This window comes from Rhagoletis zephyria, unplaced genomic scaffold (genome assembly GCF_001687245.7).
Source record: "Rhagoletis zephyria isolate East Lansing unplaced genomic scaffold, Rhagoletis_zephyria_1.1 Rzeph_scaffold_00730, whole genome shotgun sequence".
NCBI lineage: Eukaryota > Metazoa > Arthropoda > Insecta > Diptera > Tephritidae > Rhagoletis > Rhagoletis zephyria.
Window position 1 is genome coordinate 185,549 of NW_016157814.1, and position 14,976 is coordinate 200,524.

A 14,976-nucleotide genomic window follows, 5' to 3' on the forward strand; every position below is an offset into this window, starting at 1 on the left:
AAAAAAATGGTTACTGATTGAAGAGATAAATAATTGCATAATAAATTAAGTACAATATATATGTATATATATGTAAGTAGTAAAGCTCAACAATTTATAAAATTATTCTACGATATGTTGCCATTATTTTTGTTGCTGTTGTTTGATCTGCAGATAACGATAATATTGATGTTACTCTGTTAACTGTTTTCAATGATAAAGTTGGTAGTTGCTGCTCTGCTTCTATTACATTTACTGCCCGTGTTATAAGCACACCTGGGCGATGCCGATCAGTTCATTACCACAGACAAAATATTTTAAACAGCCTCTAGTGACACTAAGGCCATCAAGAAAAAGTAAACTTGCTGACCGTTAATCGGTGTAATTGGTTGTTGGCAACGAAGCTGATATCGAATTCAAGAACACGAATACTGTCGCACTAACCGGTGAGAGGTTACTTACGTTGGCCGTTGATGATGCAGCGGCGGCAGAAACTGATGAACCGAAGCAAAATAATAAAATTTCCAGCGTTGAAACAGAAGTTCCGGAAATGAATGTTACTTGAGCAATCGAAAGACGCTTGCGGAAAGGTAAGTTGCTTGTTGGTAATAATGCGCAATATCAGAAGAATCCAGGTTCGGCTCCTGGCAGGATCGCCAAATGTGTAGTAGATTCCAAAGATTTCTTTTTAATATTTTAATTAAAAGTTAACAAAACTTAATTTATTTTTATATTGTTAGCAATTCGAGAAAAGTTTGAATAATAAAAATTTTCTATTTGATTGACGAACTACAAAAATCACATAAATCTAAAATTTCCAAAATTACAAAGTTGAAATGAACACAGTACAATAAAAGGTAATAACACAAATACAAACCCTACAGTATTCATGCATAAATGAAAGATATAAATACATATATATGTATGTATGTAAATATACAAAACATACATCTTTCCACTTTGCTACGGAGCGGGTGGGACCACGCATGGCGTTTAGGCTGTCAGCCATCTGCGTCCAGAGCGATTGTATCAGTTTTGGGGAGCACGGATTATTTTTTCCTTTTTGCAGCTCCGGATGCTCCCTACAAAACTGCACATAAAATTGCAGCTGCTCCTCCGTCGTCCGCTCATATTTTGCACGTCTAAAATGTTTATAAATGTTATAAATATACGAATTTATTTATTTCACACAAATACTCACTTTTCTGGTGTTACACCGCTCATATTTTTTGCAAATAATAGCGTTGACCAGCTGTGTCTACAACAATGAACTTTTCACCATGCATGGTAAGTTGACAGAAGCTTTTCGCTTGTCATTTTTTTTTAGGAATGCCAACGTGCAATGACAATGGCAAAATCACGACAATGAAGGATGATCAATTGTCATTCTATTGCAAAACCGGAGTAGGGCTGTTACTATTGGTTCGTTGAATTTAATTTCCTAAGTGATGAGATTTTTTGTTACGGCAAATAAAAACCCATCTTTTTTGCGTAATTGTATAAAAAAATGATTGCTTATCGATTTATCGAGCTGCTTACAGCTAGGAATGTTCGATATCGTATCGATTATTCTGAATATCGATATTTCATGGCACGATAATCGATTTTTTGAATCGATATTCCAAGGTCGATATATCGAAGACATTGATACTTTACCCGCAATATCGATATTTAAGTTGAAATTTATTTTTGATCTACAAAAAAGTGTATGGGAAAATACTAAAGTAGGTTTGATCAGCAGCTTGTGTGATTTATTTAGCTCTTAAGTTTGACAAACCGCTTTAGTCGACCATGCCGTTTTAATCCTCAGTAAATATACAAGATGGAAATAACACAATTAGGTGAGTCGACAGGCAGGTCTAACATTCTATTCAATTGGGAGTAGGATTTTCAACATCGATTTTTCCGATATCGGTATTGCTCAGCCCGATATATCGCCATATCGATTTTACATGAAATGAATTAAATCGATTCCTGATATTTATACTTTCTTAAATATCGACCATTCCTACTTACAGGCCATAAAAATATATGGATGTTCGATAGGGCAACATTTATCTTCCAATTAATCGATTACGATGTTGTCTTTCTAGTATTTAAAATTGGTGGTAATGGCAGAAAATGTCGAAAGCATTCAAAGTTTCTACCGGCTATTGCCAAAAATATACAAAAAAGTGGGAAAGTGAAGATGAACTTAAAGGTTTTTAATATACATATATGTATACCTCTTCATTTATATAAAATTATTATTATTATTAACAGCTTGGATCGCACCTGATCCCACTGGACGATCGGATTCGGCGTTCACTATCAGCTCATAAAAAGGATTTGGTTCAATATTCTAGAAGCAAGAAACACGAGAATGCGGTACTAAAAGACAAATCCGCTCTTCAAAGTAAAAAGTTGGATTCCACTTTTAAATCCGCAGTGACTGATAACTGCATTTATTGCCGAACATTGCTCGTTAAAAGTAGTAGATCATATGGTTAGTTTGTTGCCTCAATTGGATCCATTATCGGATACATTAGCAAAATTGAAACTACACCGGACTAAATGTACCATGCTGATCAAGAATATACTAGGACCGTGCATGCTTAGTGAACTTATTGAAGAAATAGGGGATTCTCCGTATTCAATAACAGTTGATGAAAGTACTGATGCTTCAACTCAAAATATATTGTGTATCATGATACGATTTTTCTCCGTAAGAAAACGAGAAGTGGTAACTACTTTTTATAGGCAAATTAAATTAATTAACTGCGATGCGAAAACTGTACACGAAGCGATAAAGTCTCAGTTGAGAGAAGACAATTTACAAATTCAAAATATGGTTGGAATTGGTGTTGATGGTGCAAGTTTCATGGTGGGGAAAGCATAACTCTGTAACTGCTATTTTTAAACGTGATGCGTTGAGCGATCTAATTGTTATACAATGTGTTTGTCATTCTCTCCATTTGTGTGCAGAAAACGCAGCTGCTGTACTTCCCAGTCGCCTTGATCATTTTGTTAGAGAAGCACATAACTTTTTTTGGAATAGTCCCAAGCGCTGGAAATAATACAAAAAAATGTATGAGGAGATGTATTATGGTCGAAACTGTAAGAAGAATCAAGGTCTCTGTGGCACTGGTTGGCTGGCGCGTTTTGATGCCATTGAAACAATTGTAGATCAATGGAAAGCTTTAGAAAGTTATTTTTCTACTCACATAAAGGACTGTTACGCAGCTTATCTGTTACATGATACAATGTCACGAGCTCCATACAAAGCGTTTTTGATGTTTTTAAAATATGAACTAAAAAATCTGATTAAATTATACATGTTGTTTCAGAGTGATAAAGTTGAGCCCATGAAACTCTTTGAAGATCTGTTTTTGATGTATAAAGATTTGCTTAAAAAAATCGTAGTACCGAGCCAGTTGCAGAGAGTCAAGGACGCCAATTTTACATATTTTGATTTTGAATCTCATATAATGCATACGGGATCTATTTACTTTGGTATGAATTCGAGGGTATTGCTAAAAATATTACTTTAAAAGACTTGGAAGATGTACGAGAGAGATGCAAAAGCTTTTTGATCTCTTTAGCTGAAAATATACAAATCCGATTGCCTGATAACTTAATGACACTCAAAACGATGGCTGAGCTTCATCCTAAAATTGCTACATCACAAATTAGACCCAGTCTTAATTATATTCTCACCCATTTCCATAGAACTGATTTGTATGGCGATAAAAACGATATTGAGTCAGAGTGGAATAAATTACATAATAAAACATGCCCTGGAATTCAGTCAGCGGTCTCTAGTCACTAATAGTGACTTTTGGTGGTGAACTTGGATTTTGAGACTATTTGGTATTCAGTACGCTGTCTGGCGTCTCTAGTCTCACGCCTCTAGTCACTAATTTGTCAGCTGGCTAAGAGCCGGTCACAAAAATAGAAGTATGGAGGAAAAACTTATTTCTTTCCATTTTATTAAAAAAAACGCGAAAATGCGAGGAAATTTGTTCAACAAGAATTTCATTAGGAAATAAACCAAAATGCTTTAATATCATACAAATGTATTGCATTTTTTTTTACATTAAAATCTAAAGATTGTTAAAAAAATAAAACTAATAAAAAAATACTAAATAAAAAAAATAAAAATCCTCTTCGGCCGAGGAGGACTTGGACCCGGACCCTCTCGGCTGCCAGCCTAATGCTTTGACCACTCGGCCATTGCGTCTCTTTGAGCGGCGCGGGCAAAAGGCATACATAAAAACTATCAGTTGATTGTCTGTGATTGCTTTCACAACACATTTTTGGTGAACTTTTTGTGACTCTCCTTCTGAATACCCAAATCGTCTCAAGTCACAAAAATAGTCACTAATTGCTAATCTCAAATTTAGTGACTTGAGATGAGACTGAATTACTGAATCCCAGGGATGGTCTAATCTTGATAATTCAATTCATTTCTATGCAGAAGTTTACGATGATTGCGATTCTGCAGAACATTAACGTTTTAAAAATATTGCAAAGTTTGCTTTCGCCTTACTAACTGCCCCAATTTCAAATGCAAGTGTAAAACGTGCATTTTCGACTTATGGTATCGTGGATTTGCTCCAAAGTTTAATGATGGTAAGATTCAGCTTACAGAGAGACTGCAGTTCATGTGTTAAATTTAATCCGTCTTCTAAAATGCTGAAATTATTCCATGTAAAAATGTACGATTTCAAAAATAATAACGCAGCTGATCAACGAGAAGCTGACGACTTGTTTGAAATTTTAAGAGAGTTAGAAATTAATGTGCTTTAAATATGTACATACATACATATGTATAAGTAAAAAAACTGAAGTCGTTCAATTGCAGTATATGCACATATGTATATAAAATTATATTATATTGTTTAATAAATGAATTTTTCTATGCGCTAATCAAACGTGTTTTTTAGGGGATTTTGGTTGATTTTAGGCAAATTTTAGGGGGTTTTCAAAAATATTTGGGGGGAAACTTTCTGAGAGGTTGGTAACACTGTAAAACAGTTGAATTTGGACAGCGAAACTAGACGGTCAGTGTTTTAATTTCAAGGTTTTCACCCCTGCAACTTTAAAGCAGTTTACGTATCAAGAAAAGGCTCTTGATCACACATTTTGGCGCCCAACGTCGGGCACGGGATTCTATTGGAATTAAAATCCCGTAAATTTTCACACCTCTGCGGAAATTGCATTCGAGATTACAAGGAGCTGTTTCCCAGAGCGCTAACATTGCGTAGCAGGCCATTGTCTCCAAACACTTTGCACGGAAATCGCTTGCTGCATTTACAAAACTGCGGCCCAGCACTTTAACAGAAGCCAGTCTTTGTATATTAAAACACCAGTTATCGCTCATTATACATAAATAAGTACATCTAGTATAGTACATAAAATTCATTTGCACATGTACATACATAGCCTGCCATAATTCAATAACTACAGGTTGTAGCAATCGTACAAAAACAACATTTACCGTTGGTATGAACTCCTTGTGTCATCAACATCTTTATGTATTCGTATTCGTATGTATATGTATACCCTGCATACCAGGATTTCTTAGAAATCTGAAAGGTTTCACAATTTTGTTAAGAATTTTCTTTAAGAAATCGTACACAAGTTCTTTACTAGTTCTTATCAACCGCTTGATATGTTTTTCTTTAAAGATTCCTAAAAGAATCGTAACAAATTTCCGATACTCTTAAAGATTTCGGTAGCATTTGTTTGCAGGGTGTATATTGACGTATATGTGTATGTATACACGGATATGTAAACAAAGCAAAACAGACGATAATTTGACACAAGCGTGCTCATAAGAAGAAGCATAGCTTCTATCGATATCACCTGCAATTGATGCGCCTTGATAGCCTGCCAGAACCGCACCGCTATTTTCTATTGTTCTTCAGGCATCGCTGTAGGAGCGTTGTTGTTAGCGGTACGTTATTATCGCACCACTTCGTACAGAAGTCTTTATTGTTGGTCTTGCAGTCCATCAGCATCATTGCATTGGCGATAGCGGTGATTGAAATCACGCCACCACAACCAAGTGCCCTGCCAGCCAAAAGTGGTGAAAAATCTGGTGAAACCGCGGGTTTCGGTCACTTCAAAACTGGTGACAAAACTGGTGACATTTGTATGGGCGGTGTGCAGATTGTCACCACTTTCCCCCTGTACGTGTGAGCCTTGCATCACTGTCGCACTCATTCAGATACTTCGTAAGGAAAACATATAGCTGCACTCGTCTAGCATTGCCCCCTTCTGCCGGCTCAGGGTTGCATTCTCTTCACAGCGAATTCAAAATAACCTTAGAAACTTTAAATAAAAAATCCTAAAATATTTTGATTTTTATTTTGCAAAATTTATTTTCAAAATGCATAATATACATACTTAATAACCAATATTATGAATAAAACTTGTAATTAACATTAATAAATATATTTTTACATACATACATATGCGCTGGCTTAATTTCTTATTATTAGTATTACTCATTTGCACATAGATGTTTAAAAAGTTAGAAAATTTCTATAACAAAGTTAAGCGATTTTAATTATATTATAATCAAAAGAAAGGTAATCGATTTATCTTTCTTTTGATATATATTAAAAGTTGCAAATCATTTATAATGGTTCACAAAAATTCAGTCTCATTACAACTTTGCAAAATTTGATTGCGTTTTTTCGACTTATATATAGACGGTTTCAAAAGTTGCAAAATTTCTATAAAAAAGTTAAGCGGTTTTAACAATATTATAATCAAAAGAAAGGTAATCGGTTTACCTTTCTTTTGATATATATTAACAGTTGCAAATCATTTATGGTGGTTCAGAAAAATTAAGTTTTCTTACAACTTTGCAAAATTTGACAAGTTGGACCTACACTTTGAAGGTGCTCCTGGCGTTGAAGGTGCTGAGGGCGGAAGGTACTCATGGTGCTCCTGGCGATGAAGGAGCTGAGGGTAGAAGGTACTGGTGGTGCTCCTGGCGATGAAGAAGCTGAGTGCAGAAGGTTCTAATGGTGCTCCTGGCGATGAAGATGCAAGCGTTGAAGGTGCTGATAGTGAATCTGTAAACAAGCAAAAATATCAATTAAAATTTATAAACATATAAAAAGCCTCAACACATACCTTAAGAATGTGACTAAGTCGTAGTGACATTTCTTCACAGTATGTATACTGTCATCAAACTCTGATGTTTCTAACTTGCTCGCTCTAACGCAGAGAATTCTTGTTAGAGTACGAATTATTATCGGGTATGTAGCTCTAACAAAGGGACATTTTTTGACAGTTCAAACAAAAAATTTGTAAGTGTGTGGGTGAGATGACTAAAAAGTTGTGAATGTGTTAGTAAATCGTTTGAATTTTAGGGGAAAGTGGTGAGCCGTGGCTGGCAGGGTGGCTTTGCATAAGTCAAATATTTCGCATAGAAACCATGTACACATTTTTACATCGTCGCATTACTCGTTGTTCAATTTGGTCATAGCCTACCGCTACACTCCTTTGTATTAAGGCACAAAATATAGCAGTGTTTTACATACATACATTGAGGGTGTTCATGCAGTTAGTACTTCTGCATAAGAAAGTTTAGTCGATACGAATTATAAAGCAGTTGATTTTCGAGTTGCGGAACCTATGTATTAAGACTAAACGACAATTAATTATAATTAAGAGTTTCTAAGTTGGACATTTTGGTGATACAAATTAATAATTATTAATTTGTATCACCAAAATGTCCAACTTAGAAACTCTTAAGCAGCAGCGTACTAATCTTCGTCGGAACATAACCCGCATTCGCAGCAGAGTTGATACAAAACTTGGAGTCTCGTCAGCTGAACTAAATTGTCGTTTATATATCTTAGAAGCCTACTTCAAGCAGGTAATGACAGTGCAGACCGAAATGGAGAAGATGGATCCAGACGAAGCCCAGCGGGACACCAAAAGTGAAATCGAAGATGCACACGTCGCTATTAAGGTGCATTAAGGAGCAATTGGGTGCAGACGCCCATAATACAACCGTGGACGATGCTTCGCCCTGCGTTTCTCATTCAACATCCATGAAGCTACCACGACTGGCAAGTACTCCGAATACAAAAACTTCGTAACGTCATTTAAGCAAGTGATTGATAATCAACCTAGCTTGTCTTCTATCGAGAAGTTCAACCAACTGCTTAATTGTTTCAAGGGAGCGGCCTTAGAAACTGTTAAGGCATTTCATATTTCTTCTGAAAATTATCAGAATGCACTCGAACTTCTTAAAGCTCGCTATGACAACCCGACGCTCGTCTTTTTGGATAATATAAATTCCCTCTTCAACTTGCCGAATGTTTCCAAATCGAATGCGCAACATTTGCGTAGTCTCATAGACAATGCATCAGCCCTGTACAACTCGTTGCTGTCACTTGGTTCTGAGTCGCAAATTGCTCAGGATATGCTCATCTCGATAGTGACGGACAAAGTCGATCAGGACACTAGGAAGAAATGGAATGAGTTTTTACTCTGGGATTCAGTAATTCAGTCTCATATCAAGTCACTAAATTTGAGATTAGCAATTAGTGACTATTTTTGTGACTTGAGATGATTTGGGTATTCAGTGGGAGAGACTCACAAAAAGTTCACCAAAAATGTGTGGTGAAAACAAACACAGACAGTCAACTAATAGCGTTTATGTATGCCTTTCGCCCGCGCCATCCAAAGAGACGCAATGGCCGAATGGTCAAAGCATTAGGCTGCCGGTCGAGAGGGTCCGGGTTCGAGTCCTCCCCGAGCGTAGAGGATTTTTTATTTAGTACTTTTTATTAGTTTAATTTGTTTGAATAGTCGTTAGATTTAAATGTTTTAAAAACAAAAAAATTATTATTTTTCAATGAATTTTTATGATATTAAAGAATTTTGGTTTATTTCCTAATGAAATTGCTGTTGAACAAATTTCCTCGCTTCATTTTTGCGTGTTTTTTTAATAAAATGGAAAGAAATGATCTTTTCCTCCATATTTTTATTTTTGTGACCTGCTCTTAGCCAGCTGACAAATTAGTGACTTATTTTTGAGACTAGAGACGTGAGAAAGCGTACTGAATATACCAAATAGTCTCAAAATCCAAGTTCACCTCCAAAAGTCACTATTAGTGACTAGAGACCGCTTACTGCATGCCAGGGTTAGACTTCAGAGATCTTCCAAACATGCACAGTTGAGTAGTTCCGCTCAGCTCAACAGTTGGCAACTTTCCGCAATTTTTTCAGCGGAAAATTTGTACGCTACCTGAACTCAACGTCGCTTTGTTTATTATTTATTCTATTTTATATTACTGATGTGATAAAGTAACTAAAATATTTTATAATAATACTACTTTTCTAAATATATGTTTTAAGATGTTTGCTATATAATTATACACTGTTTAATTCATTATAACATTGAACGATTTTTTCAAACACGGCGGCAGCTCAGCGTTCAATTGTGAATACTATCGGCGGAAGCATCTCTGTTTATTGCAATTTCATTTGTTTACATTTATCAGCTGTTCATTTGGCATTTCGCTGATGGCGGGAGAGAATTGGGAACGGAGCAGCTCGCTGAAAACCCCCACACCGGCGCTAGATGAAGTAAGAGTGATACGGGTAGGGGGACGAATAGATGCTGCAACAGCTATCCCCACACATTCACGTCGGCCGATAATACAGCCGAAACGCCATCACGTCACCGAACTCGTGGTAGATTACTATCACAAAATCTGGAAGCATCAAAATGAAGGCACGATAATCGCGGAGATACGGCGGCGATATTGGATTCCACAACAGCAGAGGTGCGTCGTGCTGCGCGAAGATTTCAAGTTTGCGTAAGGGAAAGGGCCAAGCCGAATCTCCCACAAATGGGCCAACTTCCGGTAGATAGACTTACACCCTTCGTAAGGCCATTTACATACGTCGGTCTGGACTACATGGGTACGTTTACAGTCGCGTTTGGCAGAAGAAGCGAGAGGCGTTGGATCGCGCTATTTACTTGCCTTACGATCCGAGCAGTACATTTAGAACTCGCCAAGGATCTGTCAACGGATGCCTGTCTCATGTGCATACGAAACTTTATAAACCGCCGAGGAACACCAGTGCGCATCCGCTCCGACAATGGCACAAACTTCATCGGAGCTGACAAACAGTTGAGACGCCAGAGGATTGAGTTCGAGAATGGCAAAATATCTAATGCACTGGCGAACAAACACATCGAATGGGTTTTCAATTGCCCCCTGAATCCCCATGCTGGTGGCTGCTGGGAGCGACTTGTCCGTAGCGTGAAACGTACAATGGGACATGCGCTGAACGACGAAACCCTTCAAGAGCACTGTTTGTACAGCCTCATGTGCGAGGCAGAAAACATAGTTAATGCACGACCGTTGACGCACATACCACTAGACGAATACACTGACGAACCGCCAACCCCTAACCATTTTCTCCTAGGTGCTCCAAACTCCGAACAAACGCCACATCCGCACCAAGAAAAGATGATCCCGACCAGAAAACAGTGGTACAAGGTTCAACAGATGCAGCACAGATTCTGGAGAAAGTGGAGTACTTGCCCGACTTGACGAGGCGAACAAAGTGGTACGGTGTACAGAAGCCACTAGCCGTAGATGACATTGTCCTGCTCTGCGACGGAAACATGCATCGATCGAAGTGGCCGACCGGGCGGATTGTCCAAGTGTTCCCAGGTGTCGATGGACAAGTAAGAGCCGCGCGAGTGCAAACACGGGACGGCGTATACAAACGCCCAGCATGCATACTGGCCAGGTTAGATGTTGGTGGACCTGGTTAGATCCACGGAGGCGGGGATGTTGGCGCGGCTTAGGAGTTAATAAAACATAATTGAATTTTTTGTAAGATGGCAATCCTAATTGTATCGTAAATTGTATGTAAAATTTTGTGTTAGTAGCAACGCCATGCCAAAACTGTGTAAACGATATGACAGCCATTATGTGCAAAGAAAATAGCGGCATTCGTGGCTAGCATATCGGAGGAATCACACAAAAGTGTAAGTAGAATTTTGTAAATTGTATTAATGTAACTAATTTCAATTTTTCTAAAGGAAATAAAACATTCCACATATTATTACATGCCAACGAAGATTGTGGATGTTTTTATTTGGTCTCCGGCCACGAATCACCCCAAACAGCCATCATGCAATCCTGCTGCGAGGTTGCAAAATTTAGATGCGTAAAAACATACCTTTGAGTGTGACAAAATGTAGACGGCGTCGTTTTCCAATTTTGTATGGAAATCTACAACACCACAGATTTTACGGTTAGAAAACGTCTTAAAATGTAGAGGTCTACATTTTGAGACACTATTTGGAACAAACTGTGAACACCTCAACTGTTTTCAACAGCACTGATAAAGCAGTGTTTGCATTATTCAACTTTGCGTTCAACAATTGCGTTCAACTCAACGCAGGGTTGCACGAAAAAAAAGTTGAATGGCTAAATGTTGGCTGGCGACCAACTTTGTTGAAAGCGATTAGTTGAAAGGCCATTCAACCAAAAGTTGAATGCAAAGTTGAACAATGCAAACACCTTTTTATGGCGAATATTTTGATATTTTTTCATATTTTGATATTTTTAGCCATTCAACTTTTTTTTCGTGCAACCCTGCGCTGAGTTGAACGCAAATGTTGAACGCAAAGTTGAACAATGCAAACACACTTTTAGTTATCAAATGTAGAAATACAATATTGTGCTCCGCCGCTAACGCATATCTCTGCATTTTTAGCTTGATGTGCTACCGAACCATGATTCAATAATACAAGGTTGGATAACCTGGCAGTTGTCTCGCTCCCGCATTCTGCCTTAGCCTGTGTTGCCTTCTTTTTTGATTTATAAAAACTACTCCTAAAATACAAGGAGAAATATTGTCTTCGTATAAAAAGTTCAACAGGCAACACTGCCGATATTTTCATCGATTGTTTCGAGGAAATTCATTTTCCTATTGAGCAAATTCAAGTATGGCAAAAAATCAAAAATAATGGGTATATTTTGAATTACAACAATAATTTACATATTTATTTTGCACAAAGTAGCGTTTTCCAACAAGTGCAGCCGTTGCAAGTAAGTTTTGTATGCTAGTATCCCTGTATCCATCCACGTATGGTAGTACAAATATTAATAAATATATTCTCTTGTGAAGGTCAGGATCATTTGGGTGTCCGTCCACGTTTGCTGGTGCATGTATTTTTACCACTGCAGCCTTTGGGTTGATCCTTTGCATATATACAAGTAAGTATACCACTCCATAAAAGCGAAAGTGGAAATATTAATAAAGGTATTTGTGCTGATTGTGACTGATTGCAGAAAAAAGTACGCAACATGTCAAAAAATTAACATTTTTAAAAAACGAAATGTAATGTATTGAAGACATATTTTTAAAGTTTAACCGATATAATGATTAACAAGACTGATTGGAGAAAAAAGTAAAAAACAATTCCACAAAAATTAGATTTTTAAATAACCAAATGTAATTAAATTGCGATATTGAAGATCTAACTTTTAAATGTAACCAATATAATGATTAGCAAGACTGATTGGAGAAAAATGTAAAAAACATTACTAAAAAGTTTAAATTAAAAAAAAAAACCAAATGTAATTCAATTTAAGATATTGAACATGCAATCTTTAAATGCAACAAACATAATACTTTTTAAAAGATTAATTCACATGCATTAAATCAATTGCATTTTTACCATTTGTATAATTCTTCATATAGTCCCTTTCAATAAAGGATTTGTTTGAATTCCATTAATTTTGTTAAATATATACTGGAATATCAATGAAACCATGGTTTATTTTGAATATTTGGGAATATTTCTTCAAAGACTTCAAAGATTTTTCTTTGGCAAGAATTTTATGTGAATATCCATTTATTTCATTTTTAATATTTATGTGGCCATAAAAAATTAATTAATTTTCTATTGTGTAGATCAGTGGAATCTTCTTTATATATTTAATTCAATTTGTATATAAAAACGCATTTCAGCACTACCAGGCTACTTACTTTTCCTACTACCTTTACACAAAAGGGGATGAAATTGTGACCCGCTTCTCTTTCCTTCTTAAATGCAACCTTACAAGGCAGTCGATTGACACAAATGTCAATATTTATCCAACCTTGTATTAGTTTCGTTCGCGTAGCTGTTAATTGTTCATGTTTAACCAAAACTTACAAGTTTTTGCGTTCGCGTACGCAAAAAACTTGCAAAGTAGGGGAAATTGAGAGAGCAAAGTGACATTTCATTTTGAGGGGAANTGGTTGGCATTTACGCAAATCACAAAATTGAAAATGATGGTTTGGAAGTTAAAAATTACAAAATGCGACTAATTAAACTTGTAAGAAATAAGTAGTTATTTGTTTAATCAATAAACTGTGTCAGTATAACACTTTCTGATGACTTTTCGTACGTTTTAAATTTTACACTTTTGAATGTAAACAAAATTTCTATCAGCTGTTCGTCTAACTTGCAAGTTTCTGTAAATTTTCTGTTCGCGTACAATTTTTGATATTTCTCTCTTGTGAGAGAACAGATGACATTTCGCCGGAATTTGGCAGTTGGTTGGTTATTACTGGAGATTTTAAACGAACGCACCTATTATTGAATCATGCTACCGAACCAAGAATGATAGAATACAAGATTGCGCCGTCATGGCCGTTGACATTTGTGTACCACAAGTAAAGAAAGAATAGAGCAAAAACGAAGAACGAGTTGAAACTGCCAAAACAATTCGCTTACAGCGAAAAAAGTGTTTAATTTTGCTAAATGCGAAAATATTGCATTTTCACATAATCNGAAAGAATAGAGCAAAAACGAAGAACGAGTTGAAACTGCCAAAACAATTCGCTTACAGCGAAAAAAGTGTTTAATTTTGCTAAATGCGAAAATATTGCATTTTCACATAATCTATTAGAGAAAAGTGAACGTTTTAGTGCACTCGATCGAGTGCTTTGCAATCGAAGCTGCTGCAGCAAACGTTTTAGCGCACTCCATTGCTTTGCAATTAAGGTTGATGCAGCAAACTGCGGCAGCATCTCAGCGGGATTGATTAGTTAACTTACTAAAGGAGAATGCTTGGAGCAGAAGCGAAGTCATTGTGATGCAATGCCGTCAATATAATAATAAAGATACATTTCGAGAACGGCTTTACCGTACCCTAGTTACACAAAATGCCGCGATTCGTCACAGCGCTACACTTGCATCATCTACGCATCTCGCATCTTAACGGCTGTCGAAATTTAACACACGGCACTTCATTTTATCAGTTTTTACGCAGTTCTTAACTCAAAAATCACTCTGAAGTTGCAAAATAACACCATTTACACTGATTTTTCACTTATAATTAAAATTCTCTTTGTCGCTGATTTGTAAACACAGGTTTATTTACAAGTTACTACAACTGTCAAAATCGGCAAAACCAAAGTAGCGGTACCACTGACGGCGCCACCTTTGTTCACTGTACCGTGCTACCGAACCATTAGTGAACTGTGTAACCCAGCATATTTTCGGGCGCTGATACCACGAAGCCAGCGCCATACCCTGTATCAGCGCAATTGCGCCATGTTTTTTCTTTTTGCAGAGCCAACTGAACGAGCGAAGCGCAGCCAGAGAATGTTAAATAACAGCCAGAGCATGGAATTTAACATATTCTGATGAATATGCGAGTAATTATGTAGATTTGTACGTATGCTGCCGTCAGTAGTAGATATCAGTGTACCTACATATGTACGTATGCATGTGCGCAAGAACGTTATCAATAAATGAGTTTGGAGTAAGTACATACATATATATGCGTGGGACATGCTTTGATTTTGTCACCAAAAGTATTGGGGCATATTCATAGTCGAAATATAGACGATTTGCATTTTATACATACTTATTCAGCGCATCGATTAGTGCAACTTTCAATAAAAAATTAATTATGCTGCATATAATTTTAATATAATTGTGTACATATATAGCAAGAATGATTT

At 36.7% G+C, this 14,976-nt stretch overlaps 1 protein-coding gene and 1 long non-coding RNA gene across 2 annotated transcripts in view; both read left to right on the top strand.

Annotated features, from left to right (window-relative positions):
- The window catches only part of LOC108361289 (probable cysteine desulfurase, mitochondrial), an 86,670-nt gene extending 76,826 nt beyond the window's left edge, over window positions 1-9,844 (top strand). The window contains exon 6 of the mRNA XM_017613887.1: window positions 9,417-9,844. Within this exon, the coding sequence (XP_017469376.1) occupies window positions 9,417-9,813 (397 nt within the window). The 3' untranslated portion in view covers window positions 9,814-9,844. The remainder of the gene's footprint in view (window positions 1-9,416) is intronic.
- A 2,017-nt stretch (window positions 9,845-11,861) lies between these two features.
- Window positions 11,862-12,233, top strand: LOC108361298 (uncharacterized). Its single transcript, XR_001847272.1, has 2 exons — window positions 11,862-11,960; window positions 12,038-12,233. It is a non-coding gene; the product is annotated as an uncharacterized LOC108361298 (long non-coding RNA).
- Window positions 12,234-14,976: the final 2,743 nt, after the last annotated feature.